The sequence below is a fragment of the Cololabis saira genome, chromosome 12 (assembly GCF_033807715.1).
Source record: "Cololabis saira isolate AMF1-May2022 chromosome 12, fColSai1.1, whole genome shotgun sequence".
NCBI lineage: Eukaryota > Metazoa > Chordata > Actinopteri > Beloniformes > Belonidae > Cololabis > Cololabis saira.
The window spans coordinates 35,812,087-35,827,802 of NC_084598.1; the positions used below are offsets into that span (position 1 = coordinate 35,812,087).

Consider the following 15,716-nt stretch of genomic DNA (forward strand, 5'->3'; position numbering starts at 1 on the left):
GTCATGCAGGAAAGATTATTGCTGAACTGATTGTTGTTAAAGAGTTCTGCAAGATGTCGGAGCATGGGCTGCATTTATCTTTTCATGCACTGTTCCAGCCCTTTGCTTAGTTTATGATCAATAAGTGATTACATTGTCTGATGTGTCGTGTGGTTTTGTTTATTAGGGCCCGAGCACTGACAGTGCGAAGGCCCTATAGTATTTGTAGGAATTGTTCTCGTTATTTTTATTTTTCCAACGAAATGAGGGCCTTTTTGCCCCCCTAAATGTGCCCCAAAAGTCACCAAATTTTGCACGCAAGCCAGGCCTGGCGAAAAATTGGATATTTAATGGTTTGCATTAATGGGCGTGGCAAAATGGCTCAACAGCGCCCCCTAGAAAACTTTGTGTCTCAAGCCACACAATATGGTTTGACGTACATGCACGAAAATCGGTACACACCTGTATCATGTCGCAACTTAAAGAAAAGTCTCTTGGCGCCATGGCTGAAACCGAACAGGAAGTCGGCCATTTGGAATTAATCGTGTAATTTTGGCGCAATTTATGCCATTTCTTGGTCCGTTAATGCGGCCCGAACCATAACGTGCACCCAGGTGTGTTATACATCAAAATGTGCGTCTCCATCCTGCAACGATGAGCAATACTTTTCTCAGTCAAAAGCGTTACCGTGTCGTTGATAGACGCCAAAAAGCGCGCCCACCCTTCATCTGATTGGTCCATATTTGATAGTTCTACTTTCTGCCATAACTTCTGAATGGTTTGACATAAAGAGTCATGGGTGGTGTCATCGGACTTAGTATCGACTCCTTGACCTTAATTGGTGAAAATGCATGAGGGCACGTTCATCGCTGCTTGCAGCTTTAATCTGAAGTTGTTACCTAACTACAAAACCTGAGAAAACTATGTTTTATGGTGTCCTGCTCTGTAAGAATTCAGGACTGAAAGAGGTTCTCTTTTATGTAACTTCATGTTTTTTAATGTCTGAATCAGGATATCCTTGTTCCCCACCAGAGCCAGCAGTTATTATGATTCATAACATGTTAACGATGACCAAAAGGCAGATTGAAAATGTCAAAGGTTCTGTCCTTATATGCCTCTCTTCATCATGCAGCCCCCGTGTCCTTGTCAGCCTGAAACCCCCGCGTCTCCCGGGCTTTACTGTCTGACTCAGTCTCCGTCTGACGAGGTCTTAAACTGTAAATCCGGTTATCTTTCTCCACCTCTTTCCTCCTCACGCTCTCATGTTCCTGCTGCAGGTATCCTGAAGAACCGCCTCGGCTGTCCTCCGGCGCTGCAGGGTCTCTCCTCCATGGGCCGGGTTCCCAGCGAGCTCAACTGGTACCGGACGTCGACTCTCGGCCACCGCGGCGTCCCGGCAGCCTCGTACGGTCGAATGTATTCCGCCACGGCTTGTGCCGGCGGAGGGAGCGGCTCCCTCTCTCAGCCGGCCTCCCGCTACTCCTCCAGGGAGCACCTGGACTCCCTGGCTCGGAGGCAGTTGTCCCGGGACCCGCTGGGGCGGCAGACGGTCGGCGGGTCGAGGGACCGGCTGGATTCCCGGGGCTCCAGGGACAACCTGGACCTCCTGCCCCGGAGGAGGGAGCTGGGTCTGGGGCAGGGAGCGGCCTTCGCGGGGCCGGACCACCAGCGGGTTTCCTCCTCCAGGGAGAACCTGTCTGGATCCAGGGAAAGACTCAACAACCACCACGGCAGCAGCTTCCACGCTTCCCGGGAGGACTTAAGTGGGAATGGGGGGGGTGTTGCAGCCGGGATGGAGGGATACCTCAGCGGGTCGAGGTCGCAGCTGAACACGCTGACTCGGCGCCAGCAGGCCTCGTCCAGGGAGCACCTCGGGGGGGCGCTGATGAGCAGCCGGTCGCGGGAGCAGCTGGAGCCCAACGGGCCCAACGGCGTGGGCTCGCAGCCGCAGCCGTGCAGGGAGTGGCTCCGCACGCTGCCGCCCCGGCAGCCCTCGCACCCCGACCAGCCGCCCTCCGCCTCGCCGCCCCCGCCCATCTCCGAGGAGCCCCAGCAGGAGCAGCCGCCCCCCCCGGCCCACGTCCGGGGACGCCTGGACTCGGCGCCTTCGTGTAGGTACCCCGCTCAGACCGGCCCCCAGGTCGCAGGTTTGAACCCCAACCCCATCGGCCGGCAGCCGTCCACCGAACACCTGGACATTCTGTCCTCCATCCTGGCGTCCTTCAGCTCCTCCGCCCTCGCTCCCCCGCCCGCCGCCTCTAACCCCGGTCCTAACGGCTCCGTCCACGGACTCTCCCCGTCCCCACCCCAGTCCACCACCTCCCACAGTATCTCTGAAGTTTCCCCTGACTCAGAGTAAGTCCTCCCGCCTGCACTGACCTCAACTAACCCCAGTAGATAGCCACTCATTTCACCTCATCATCATTAGAAAACCATTTAGAGATCCAACAAATCCATTATTTCTTCAGTTAAAGGAGCTTCAGGCAGGATTGAGGCAGGATTTATGAAAAAATTTCCCGCGCTGGCCTGCGGATGTGACGTCACATGACGCTGCATGCACGTTCTCCCGTGCCGGCTTCGCTGTTGGCTCCAGTACCCCCGACGGCCGTCGTGGCGAAGGGTGGCGCTAATGAGTCTCATGCTCCTTTAAAGGAGTATGAGGCTCCTCATTTGCCGTCACATCCGTAGGACAGCGCAGGAAATTCCGGTCACAATTGCAGCACATTTTGCAGCACACAGCCTGTTCAAGGCAACGGAGAGATACACTAGAGGGCTCATTCTTTTTGGTTTGGAACGCTTCATCTGACCTTATTACTAGAAAACTTAAAACGTATACGAATTTTTTTCATAAATCCTGCCTCAAGCTCCTTTAAAATTGTTGAAATTTCATGAATTAGTAGATTATAGTATTCTGCAAATTATGTTTAAAGCTCATAAAAAAACTTTACCTATCAACATTCAGAAAACATTTGAAAAAAGAGAAGGCAAGTATAACTTAAAAGGAACAGAGATTTTTTAAAAACCAAGATTCAGGACAAAATTGATGGAACGTTGTGTTTCTGTGAAAGGAATCAGTTTATGGAACAATCTGAATAAAGAAAACAAAGAATCCAAATCAAACATTACATTCAAAAGAACAATTAAAGCCTGTATGTTAAATAAATATAATGAAATATGTTAGTTAAGTTTGATTGACATACCCATAGACGGCGGTTATTTTATTTTAGTTTTTTATTTACTTACCGTATTTTTCTGGACTATAAGCCGCACCTGCATATAAGCCGCATCCGCTCTATTTTTTAAAAAATAATTAAAAAAAGATATACAAGTCGCACCTGCATATAAGCCGCATCCGCTCTATTTAAAAAAAAAAAAAGATATGCAAGCCGCAGATATTTATGTTGTTAGATTAGATATTTACTACATGTACAGAAAGATTTTGAACTGTAAATGATGTACATGTTTGTTCCTAAATAGATCCTTTCCTAACAGTGTCTTTTAACACGGCAGCAACTTTGCTGATTAAAACGGGACAGAAGAGAAAATAACTGGTATTTATCTATTTATCTGTTTGAAATCTGCTTCTACTTCTATCTGCTAAAGAAGAAGTAGCGTATTTTTCTTTGCATTTATTTTGTCTTAGTTTTGATTCTAATTCCGGTTAGAGCGCCCCGAGCGGTGGAAGAAAAATCCACAGAATAGCCGCACCTTTGTATAAGCCGCATGGTTGAAAACCTATGAAAAAAGTAGCGGCTTATAGTCCAGAAAATACGGTAGTTGTTGTTTTTTTTAATTTTTAATTGATGTTATTTGTGAATTTATTTCTTGGAAAAAGGGGCAGATTAGATAAGGTTTTTCTTCTTTCTGCTCCCTTTTCATTCACAATTTATGAACATTTGTATTTGTATTGAAATGTTTTATTTTTTTGAATTAAATAAAGAATAAAATAAAATAAATTCTGTAGAATTAAAGTTTCAGTCAGTGGAGTGCTGGTATAAACGTACTTCTTTCCTTCTCCTTTCCCTCAGAGCTAACAGAAGCGAAGGACAGTCTTGATGAAAGCCTCCACATCCCTTCATTCATTCCAAAGTGCTGGGCGCGACGGTTGTGGACGGCCCTGAATGGATGCAACACCCTGGGACGTTGGAGGACTGGAAGCCAAGCGGGTCGGAGGAGACAAGAAGCTACTCGGATGGAAGGACAGAAAATTTATAGATAAAACTTATAGTGATAAAAGAGGAGATTTGAGGATGGGGTCGTGCTGTGTACATTAATCTTTTTCAGCCCCGGTGTCTAGAGAGTACGAGGGTTATTTCTGGCGTTGAGTCAACCAACTCTGCTACCTAAAAACTGTTTAAAAACACACAAAAAAAATCTCGGTTTTCAAACACACGTTAGCCTAAACCAGATAAGACCCACGGAAAAAAAAACAAGCGACTGTAAATAACATTTTTATACATTTTGTATCTTTTACATTGAAGATGAAGAAATCTCTTGTGATGTTTCTTTTTTTTTTCTTTTCTTTTCTTTTTTTAAAGCGATTGTGTCCGTGTGCGGTTGTGAGCGAGATCAATGCGAGTGCAGTTTCATGCGTCGACGAGGGAAGAAATTTCCTCATCCAAGAAAAAAAAAAAAAAAAAGGGAAAAAAAATCCTCAGACTTCACCCGAAAAAATATTTTCCTCCAAAAGTTTTCCTCGTACCAACCAACTTTAATGTATAGCGCCAGGGTTTCCACAATAGTATCTGATGAGATTATCAAAACCACCAGAAAGTGGTTGGAGGGTGAATATCAAAGAGTCAGGAAGCGATTGTATATAGATGAATGGATTATGGTAAGAGACGCCCGCTGACGGAACGTGAAGATTGTGCTGAGGAAGATTGCTAGGTGGTAAAACCGTTAAAGGTTCAGTCCCAGGTGTCAGAGGATCAGCTCTTTTGACAGATCGTGTTTTGTGATTCAATGTTTATGAATGTGACCTTGTCATCTAACTGCACATCTTTGTGCCTGGTGCTGTCTGAACTAGACCATATTAGTCCACTGACGTGTTAAACATCATATCTGCAGAGTCTGCCGGCCTCTTTGCACGAGGCTCCATCATGTCACCACCTTTTCAAAGCTCCTTGAGGCTTTTTTTTGGTTTGTTTGTTTTTTATCCTTCATTTGCTTTGATGTGTCATGGGTCCGTGTACTTCGCAGCCATCCGTTTTTTGTTTTGAAATGACAAAATGAAAATAGAGAAATAATCCAAAATAATCAGTTTCCCATCTTTTGTTTTGATAATAAAAAACGGAAAACGGATCGTTATCCTTTTAGTTTATCGTTATCCAGTTTATGTTATTGATTGGACGCTGCTTTTTTTTGGACGCTGCAGCTCAACGGACTGTCACAACATCACTGCAGTTTCATGACGGAGTGAAGACAGATTACACATTAAACTCATGTTTCACTCCCAGGTTTCATATTTGATTTATTTTCTGTTTCAACATTAAAAAAAATCTAAAACTGTTAATTTTCAATCTGATGAACAAAAGAACCAGAGACAACTTTCTTCATTTATTACTGCACATGTGCAATCCCCCCCATTTGTCCAATCCTTGTTTTCAGTATCCTTGAGTTTTCCACTCGCTGTTTTAATTCCCAATTTCGATGTTCAAACACATCAATGAAATCAGATAACGGATAATGGATAACGATCCGTTTTCCGCTTTTTATTATCAAAACAAAAGATGGGAAACGTATTATTTTGGATTATTTCTCTATTTTTATTTTGTCATTTCAAAACAAAAAACGGATGGCCGCGAAGTACACGGACCGTCATGGCCCAACGTGCCACGGAAGCAACAGAAACCTCTGCAGCAGCGTCATGGAAACTCGTCTCCCAAAAGCTTCTTGTTGGGAAGTTTCGTACAAAACGAATCGGAAGTGTTTTTGAAAATCAGTATGAACATTTCTATACTTCGTAAATGACTGATGCAGCGTTTTATATCTGTAAATTCATGATCATGTCATGGACAGAAGTCTATGAAATGAACATCTTAATCTCAGTTAATGGGGCCTTAGATTTACACCGTTTCATGTCATCTTTCTTGGGAGCATCACATCGTACTTTGCTGAGATCTTTGTTTGGAGACGTTAAAGCATGGCATCTCCCTGAATACTCATACATACTCAAATCTTTAGCAAATGTTGGAGACGCTGCTCCAGATCTGAACAGACTCCAAAACCTTCAAGGCTGCTGAGGACGTGTTACCAGATTAATTATCTTCATATTTGGAGCATTAGACAAAGATGAGGTGTCTTTAAAGATCAGACTGTAAACGAGAGCTGGTGTCAGCAGTGTCAACGTTAAAAGCCACTGAGTGGTTTTGAAATGCAGGTCTTTCAGTCGGATCCTTGATCTCCGAGTGAACCGGAGTTCAGGTCTCAAAGATGCAACACAGAAGCGTTTGTCGGTGTGGAAGACACGCAGGTATAGCTGTCACTTTCCTTCAGAGGAGACCAAGGAATCAGGAATGCAGTGGGTGAGAAAAACCAAAGGAAAAGTCAGCGTTTGAGGGCACTGTTGGCAGTCAAAACAGCTTGCAAAGGTTGAAAGGAGAAATTCATACCGCTAAATAATAAGGTTCAAATTCAGCAGAATGCAAAAGTAGAACAACAGTTCCAAACCCAGACAGAAGGAAGGAGGATAAATCTGGTGAGAAACCATGACTGTGTGTATTAAAACGTAGCTGCAGGGAGGAAGACGTGAACGTGTGTCTGCACAAAAAAAAGAGAGAGGAAGAGGGAAATGCAGTGAAAATGAACATGCACATCACGAGCAAACCCATTATCTCCTGACTTTGATGGCTCATCTGTCAGTCTCGTGTCCCTGGGAGGAGACGGACAGACCTGTGTGTGACAGTCTCACCCCCCCCCAGGGCAGCTTCACCTGTCAGTCTGTTAAAGGAGCAGTGCACAAAAAAAAAGATCTAGAATCGTTTTTATACCTTTATTTATTATACCTTTAATGTCCACAGACATGAGATCTATTTTATTTATTGATAATTTATTTACGCTGTATGAATGATTTATTCGTCCCATTTTGTATCAGAGGTTGTTTTTTTTTATAAATAATTTGTATTATCTGTTTTCTTTTTTTTAACACTGTCCAGATATTCCTTTCTTTCTCATATAATGTTTGTTGTGAGTTCATTCTTTTCAAGGCAGCAAACTCACAGATGGACGACAACAAAAATAAATTGGGGATGGGGAGAGAAGATAAAAGCTGCTTTTTCAAATGTGGATTCTGGTATTGCGAGGCAAAGTTTAATCATTTTTTAATCGGGTATCTTATAAAAGTCAATTCTGAGGAAAAAAAACAACAACCAAAAAGCAGATTCTTCTCCATTTAGATGGCATTATCAAACATATCCAGATTAAATGTTGAATATGATGCAGAACATTGCAGCCATGGTTCATATCAGATATGCTGTGTGTCAGTGATGGTGAAGTTACTACAAAATAAAAAATAAAGGAAAAAAAGGTTTAAATTCTCTGGACTGAGAGAGTGGAGAACAAAACATGAGGAAGAAAATAGGATTGCGTTGAAGGAAATAAACAAGAGACGGGGAGGCATTGAGAAGCGGAAGGATGGTGGGAGATTGTCTTTGTTGGCTTGTTTGTTCATTATGAGACGGCGTCTGTCCCACCGTCGGGATGGAAACAGCTGTTCACCTGTTACTGCGGAAACAAGAGAAATGTTGGACATTAAAAAAAGACAAAAAAAAAACCAACCTCTTATTCCTACAAGGCTGTGTGTGTTTGTTTTGTTATTACACTCTAGCTGTGCGGCAGAAACAGGTTCGGTGTTTCTTATTAATGACAGACGTCTTCAGGACTGAAGCTGCAGGCGGAGAAAGCTTTCCAACAGAGGAGGCTTTTCTCTCTCTTGTTTGTTCAGCTGCCACCTTGATTCCTTCAGCACGAGACGGATGCACCAGCTGACAGAACGTCACCAGTCTCTCCAGATTTACATTCAGAGCAAAAACTATAGCAGTTCTGTTGGGTTTACAATGCAACTACGACCCAGAGTCACACAAATGTGGAAAATGCATTAAATACATGCAAAAAAAACCCCAAAACAATCCAAAAAAAGCATTACAGATATTGAATTTGTTAATATCCATCCTTATGCACTTCAGACCCGTTTCTCACCAGGCCTAAAACACATTATAGCCAGTTTATGTGTTTCTTTCCTTCTTTCTTCTCTTAACCCTTGTGCTGTCTTCGGGTCAAGGAAGGAAGAAGAGAAGAAGGTAGGAAAGAAGGAAGGAAGGAAGGAAAAAGGAAGGGAAGAAGGAATGAGAGAGCAGGAGGAAAGAAGGAAGGAAGGGAAAAAAGAAGGAAGGATGAAGGGAAGAAGGAAGGAAGGAATGGAGAAGGAAGGGAGAAAAGAGGAAGGGAAGATGGAAGGAGAGAGCAAGAGGAAGGAAGGAAGGAAGGAAGGGAAAAAAGAAGGAAGGAAGGAAAGAAAGGAGAAAAGAGGAAGGGAAGAAGGAAGGATGGGAGAAAAAGGAAGGGAAGAAGGAATGAGAGAGCAGGGGGAAAGAAGGAAGGAAGGGAAAAAAGGAAGGAAGGAAAGATGAAGGGAAGAAGGAAGGAAGAAAAGAGGAAGGGAAGACGGAAGGAGAGAGCAAAAGGAAGGAAGGAAGGAAGGAAGGAAAGGAGAAAAGAGGAAGGGAAGAAGGAAGGAAGGGAGGAAAGAAGGAAGGAAGGGAGGAAAAAAGGAAGGGAAAAGGGAAGGAAAGGAGAAAAGAGGAGGGAGAAAACAAGGAAAGAAGGAAGGAGGGGAGAAAAAAGGAAGGAAGGAAGGGAAAAAAGAAGGAAGGAAGGAAAGGAGAAGAGAAGAAGGAAGGGAGAAAACAAGGAAGGAAGGAAGGAAGGAAGGAAGGAAGGAAGGAAGGAAGGAAGGAATGAAGGAGAGAGCAGGAGGAAGTAAAGAAGGAACAGGAGAATTAGGTAATTTTGACTAAGACAGCACAAGGGTTAAACACGTCTTGACACAAACTGAAGTCCAGGACTGTAATTGTTGCAAACATCACGTAATCATACAGCCGACACCGAGGCTTCATTTATGGGGGTGTGAAGTAGCTGTAGCTTATCTGCAGTTGCACTAGGCCACAGATCCACAAGATGTAGACATTACAGAAATGTAAGACTTATATAAATACACCGGTTCTATTTCTTGTTGTCAAGTACCCAGATGGAATCTCCTGTTAGGTCGTTTTTGGAAGAATCCCTCATTTTGCCATGACATGATAGCTGAATTAGCTCAGAAGTGTCTTTGCTGAGGACGAGTGGACTGAAGGTGGAATGGAAACAGATTACACCAGAGCAATCCTCGGGAACAGTCAACATAGTTCAGGTTCTTTCAGCTCCCTCACACTGAGGATGTGGGACTGTTCCAGCAGCAGCAAGTTATGTCCAAAGTTCAAGAATTCACCTACAAATCCCTGATCATTCTCACTCAGTGGTTTTTTAAAGAATTAGTGGCTTTTATTCAAAGTTTAGACAGGAAGGGGGTAGAGAGGGAGAATGGGGAAGACATGCTGCAAAGAACTGCAGGCTGGGACTCGAACCTGCGACCGCTGCAGCAGGACTGCAGCCTCAGTACATGGGCCGCTAGCTTTAACCACTGTGCTGTCTTCGGGTCAAGGAAGGAGGAAGAGAAGAAGGAAGGAAAGAAGGAAGGAAGGGATAAAATAAGGAAGGAAGGAAGGAAGGAAGGAAGGAAGGAAGGAAGGAAGGAAGGAAGGAAGGAAGGAAGGAGAGAGCAGGAGGAAAGAAGGGAGGAAGGAAAGAAGGAAGGAAGGGAGAAAGGAGGAAGGGAAAAGGAAGGAGAGAGCAGGAGGAAAGAAAGGGAGGGAGAAAGGAGGAAGGGGAGAAGGAAGGGAGAAAACAAGGAAAGAAGGAAGGAAGGGAGAAAAGAGAAAGGGAAGAAGGAAGGAGAGAGCAGGAGGAAAAAAGGAAGGAAGGGAACAAAGAAGGAAGGAAGGGTGGATGGGAGAAAAGGAATGGAGGAAGGAAGGAAGGAAGGAAGGAAGGAAGGAAGGAAGGAAGGGAGAAAAGAGGAAGGGAAGAAGGAAGTAAGGGAAAAAAGAAGGGAGGAAACAAAGGAAAGAAAGGAGGAAGGGAAAAGGAAGGAGAGAGCAGGAGGAAAGAAAGAAGGAAGGAAGGAAGGAAGGAAGGAAGGAAGGAAGGAAGGAAGGAAGGAAGGAAGGAAGGAAGGAAGGAAAGAAAGAAGGAAGGGAGAAAGGAGGAAGGGGAGAAGGGAGGGAGAAAAGAGAAAGGGAAGAAGGAAGGAGAGAGCAGGAGGAAAGAAGGATAGGAGAATTACTGTCTTTGGGTAATTTTGACCCAAAGACAGTACAAGGGTTAACCACTGTGACAGCCAGCGGCTCATCTCACTCTGTGTCAGTTGTATTCATTTCACGCAACAATGATGCGTCCTTATATCCTGTTCAGGCACCTTTGCATATTTTTAATCTGCTCCTGGTCCAAGATAAGCTCCTCAGTTCTAGTGAAGGGAAATCCTGACGCTAAGACAAACAGCATACTTCAGCTGAAAGACGTATTTATTCGGATAAATATATTTACCCTTGTGAAACGTGGGAAAAGAAGTCGACTGACCTCAACCAGAAGAACTATTCTGGCATCAAACCGGGCCTCCGAAACTCTGGTGCTTGAATGAGATCAACTTCCTGAATCCAGGGTTCAAGAAAAGTCTGCAGCAGCGGCGTATTCAAACCCTTAACAGTGGCAAATTAAACCATCATGTTATGTTATGGAGATTTTAACCATGTAAATGTGTCAAAAAGGCTGACAAGTTTCACCCAATATGTTAAATGCAAAACAAGACCGAATAAAATTCTGGACATGCTCTATCCCAATGCAAAGGAGGCCTATAGATCTACTGCCCTTCCACCACTAGGAGCATCACACCACAACCTCATCTGGCTTGCACCATCGTACAGGCCTCTCAAGAGGCTGCCAGCACCACCAGGACCATCCAGCAGTGGTCAGAGGAGGAGGAGCTGAGGTTCTGCCTCAGTACAGCCGACTGGGAGATGTTCCAGAGTGTCCACTGGGAGGACATCGATGGTCTTGTGGACTGTGTGATGGTCAGATTACATTAGGTTCTGTGAGGAGAGTATAGTGCCCACTAAGAGAGTAAGGTGTTTTCCAAACAATAAACTGTGGATTACTGGACACATCAAATCCCTGGTGAGGGAGAAGAGGAGGAGGTTCAAGGTGGGAGACACGGAGGGAGCCAGGACGGTACAAAAGCAACTGAAGAAGGAGCTGAGGGCGGCAAAAGAGGAGTATAAGGAGAAGCTGGAGCGAGGGAGGACTGGTGGCCCACAGCTCCAAGGAGTTGTGGGGAGGGTTCAGGAAGATAACTGGCTATAAGCAGCCTAGGGTTGCCGTGGAGGGAGATCGGGAACGGGCAAATGAGATGAACTTGTACTTTAACAGGTTTGATCATCCAACAGGGTCACCCTGTGTAGCCCCACCCCCCTTTCCCCAAGTGATACCTACCAACCGGGCCACGGTCCCAACCCCCTCACCTCCCCAATCCCCTCTCAACAACAGCACAACTCCACTGCAGCATCCCCCCGCCCCCCCGGGGCCACAGTCCTATTGTCATCACAGCAGGTGAGGTGGCAGCTCACCAGGGTCAATGTGAGGAAGGCAAGGGGAGTAATCAACCCCAGGGTGCTCGAGGTGTGTGCTGCAGAGCTGGCAGAGCCTCTGCAACTTCTCTTGAACCTCTCCTTGGGCCTGAGCAAGGTGCCACAGCTGTGGAAAACATCATGCATCGTCCCAGCACTCTCAATGACTACAGGCCGGTGGCCCTCACATCGCAGGTCATGAAGATCCTGGAGAGGCTGGTTCTGCAACACCTCAAGCCCCAGGGGAGAGACTATCTAGATCAGGGGTCGACAACCCGCGCCTCTAGAGCCGCATGCGGCTCTTTAGCGCCGCCCTAGTGGCTCCTGGAGCTTTTTCAAAAATGTTTGACCTTTTTTTCTTATTTCTTTTCTTTTTTTCCCTTTTTTTTCTTTTTTTATCTCGACATTTCGACTTTTTTATCGACATTTCGACTTTTTTCTTGGAATTGTACTTCACATCTTGACATGTACTTGTATCTCGACATTTTGACTTTTTTCGCGAAAATTTTGACACTTCTTGACATTTCGACTTTTTTCTCAAGATTGTACTTCAACATTAATCTCGACATTTCTACCTTTTTCTCGACATTTCGACTTTTTTCTCAACATTTTGACCTTTTCCTAGACATTTCGATTTTTTCCTCGAAATTTTGACTATTTCCTCGACATTTCGCCTTTCGCCATTTGCCTTCATTCTAAGGCTTATACAAGACTTTTCATTTTTTGCGGCTCCAGACATATTTGTCTTCTGTGTTTTTGGTCCAATATGGCTCTTTCAACATTTTGGGTTGCCGGTCCCTGATCTAGACCCACTGCAGTTTGCATACCGGGAGGGTACTGGAGTGGAGGATGCAATCATACACCTGCTGCATAGGGCCTACGCACACCTGGAGAAGCCGAAGAGCATGGTGAGAATTATGTTCTTTGACTTCTCTAGTGCTTTTAACACCACCAGGCCATCGCTGCTGGCTGAAAAGCTAGCAGTGATGAGTGTGGAGGACACGCTGGTGGCCTGGACCACAACTACCTCACCCATAGACACCAGTATGTCAGACTGCAGGGCTGCCAGTCGGAGACGGTGGTGTGCAGCATTGGCATCCCCCAGGGAACGGTGTTGGCACCATTTCTATTCACCCTCTATACACCAGATTTTCAACTCAACTCAGACAAAAGACAAAAGTTCTCCGACGACTCCGTCATCGTGGGCTACATCAGCGACAACCGGGAAGAGGAGTACAGAGACCTGGTGGAGAACTTTGTGGGACGGTGTGACACCGACCATCTCCAGCTTAACACCACCAAGACAAGGAGATGGTGGTGGATTTTGTGAGGAGTAAGAGGATCCTCACCCCCATTTCCATCCGGGGGGGTGGAGGTGGAGAGGGTGGACACCTAGAAATATCTGGGAGTCCAAATGAACAATAAACTGGACTGGACTGATAACACCGAGGCTCTCTACAAGAAGGGGCTATTCTTCCTAAGGAGGCTACGGTCTTTTAATGTCTGTAGCTATTTTATCAGACCGTCGTTGCCAGTGCCCTCTTTTTTGTGGTGGCATGCTGGGGGGGCAGCGTCAGCGGGCCAGGGGCAGCCAAGATCAATAAGCTGGTGAAGAAGGCTGGATCTGTAGTGGGAGCCAGCCTGGACAGTCTGGAGGTGGTGGCAGAACAAAGGACAAGGAGGAAGCCAGTTCTATCCCAGCAATCCCCTAAATCAGTGATTCTTAACCATAGGGCCGCGGCCCACACTTGGGCCGCGAGCGCCATCTAGTGGACCGCAAAAAGAAATCAGTTTTGTACGCGTGGGCCGCGGGACTGCATTGAAACTCCCGACCAAATGAGGAGAAGAAGACACTCAGCTAGCTGTACGTGTAATAGTAAGAGAAATGGTGTGTATTTACAGAGAAAATCCTTCATTTTGCACAGAGTACGTTTAGATCTGCCAGGATCAGGGATCGATTACTTGGTTTGCGCCCAGAGCGAGCGAGCGCGGCGTGATAATTTATCCCGACGCGTCCCCGCGGCCGGGGAGGTCGGTGCCGCTCGGGCGGCGCCGGCGGGCTCCGTCGTTACTGCTGAAGGATTGTAGATGTAGATGCAGGGCTGACGTGTCTGCTGGACTGGACTGTTGTTCGGACTCCAAAAGCGTTTGTAAAGTGACACGGCTGCAGCACGGCCATGAAATATAATTTAAATATGCACACTTGTGTGTGTGTTGTTGTAAGGTGGCGCTCCGTGTGTGTGTTGACGGCGCCTTTCCACACGGCGCGTTTTAAATCCAGAAATGACACAAAAAATTACGGTGGTGCTCCTTTCCATATGGTCGTCAAAATACAGTAATTAGCTTGACTCTTACAGAGATGAGAAGCCTAACAGGTAGAGAGGGAAGTTCAACCCGGAATGGACAGATTCATCCTGGTTCAGTCTTCCTGGGACAAAACCAGTGTCTCATCAAAACATATCCACTCAAGTCTGAACTGAAGTCCCAGAAAATAAACTGACCATCTTAAAACATGTTTGGGTCCACATACAGCTGTGAAGCAGCTTTCTCCACAATGAACATAATTAAAACTAAATATCGTTCCAGGCTCAACAATCTGACACCATCCAGCCCAGATTTAAGTTCTGGCTGGAGAAAGCTCAGTTCTCTAACTGAACGACAGAAAGTGGGGGCATAAGATTATAACAGGGGAAGTTGTTCAATTGTTAAGATGTGTTATAACAAATTTATTATAAAAATGTGTTGAGACAATTAACAAAGAAAATGGGAAATTCAAATTGCTGGTAAAGAAATAAAATAAGATAGCATTTGAAAAATAAAATAAAATCTATTTCATTTTTAAGAGAAAAAAATATGTGTAATTCAAGTTACACATGTTAATTGGCAAATATGTACTTTTTTAATATAACAGTCAGATGCAGATGTTGATACAACTATGAGGCTACTTGAATATATATATATATATATATATATATATATATATATATATATATATATATATATATATATATATATATATATATATATATATATATATATATTATGATGTTCTGGACCTTCGCTTGAGTACATTTTCTCTAAATGGACCTCTTAAAGTTGAATACCCCTGCTATACAGTGTTAATATTTAATGGGCCCCGGGCCACTCTGTCCTGAAAAAATTGCGCCCCAAGGTCAGAAAGGTTAAGAACCCCTGCCCTAAATGGTGAACTGATGGGGATGAGGAACCTTCAGCCACAGACTTGTCCCCCCCCCCCGCCAGAGCACCAAGAGTTTTGGGCAGTCATTTGTGCCTGTGGCCATTACAGGACTGTCTCAGAAAATTTGAATATTGTGATTTTCTGTAATGCAATTACAAAAACGTCATACATTCTGGATTCATTACAAATCAACTGAAATATTGCAAGCCTTTTATTTTAATATTGCTGATCATGGTTTACAGCTTAAGAAAACTCAAATATCCTATCTCAAAAAATTTGAATATTCTGGGAATCTTAATCTTAAACTGTAAACCATAATCAGCAATATTAAAATAATAAAAAGCTTGCAATATTTCAGTTGATTTGTAATTAATCCAGAATGTATGACATTTTTGTTTTTTTTAAATTGCATTACAGAAAATAAAGAACTTTATCACAATATTCTAATTTTCTGAGACAGTCCTGTAGACTCCACAACCAGGCGTTGCCAACGGACCACCAGACAGGGGTGGGGGATCTGAGGACTTGTGTTTTTGCACACTTTGCACTTTTTGCACACTACTTGCTCTCTTGCACATGTACTGGACTTTCATTCTCTTAAACTGTTTTTATTGCTAACTAATCTACTCTGCTTTTTAACTTAACTCTTCTTAACTGTTCTGTTGCTGGCTGACAAACTGAATTTCCCTACAGGGACAATAAAGGTATTCATTCATTCATTCATTCATTCATTCATTCATTCCACATTCATTCATCCAGGTTGTGGAAACTAAGTTAAAATGCACAAAAATAACATTTAAGCATGAACATTTCTTTTAAAGATT

The 15,716-nt window shown here is 44.3% G+C and overlaps 1 protein-coding gene across 5 annotated transcripts in view; it reads left to right on the forward strand.

The window, feature by feature from the left end:
* celsr3 (cadherin, EGF LAG seven-pass G-type receptor 3) overlaps nucleotides 1-5,190 on the forward strand; it is a 158,952-nt gene extending 153,762 nt beyond the window's left edge. For 4 of the 5 annotated variants that reach the window (XM_061736720.1, XM_061736721.1, XM_061736722.1 and 1 more), the window contains exons 36-37: nucleotides 1,257-2,334; nucleotides 4,008-5,190. In XM_061736720.1, coding sequence (XP_061592704.1) covers nucleotides 1,257-2,334; nucleotides 4,008-4,035 — 1,106 coding nt within the window. In that variant the 3' untranslated portion in view covers nucleotides 4,036-5,190. The remainder of the gene's footprint in view (nucleotides 1-1,256; nucleotides 2,335-4,007) is intronic. The other variant, XM_061736725.1, reaches the window with a different exon arrangement.
* The last annotated feature ends 10,526 nt before the right edge of the window (nucleotides 5,191-15,716 follow it).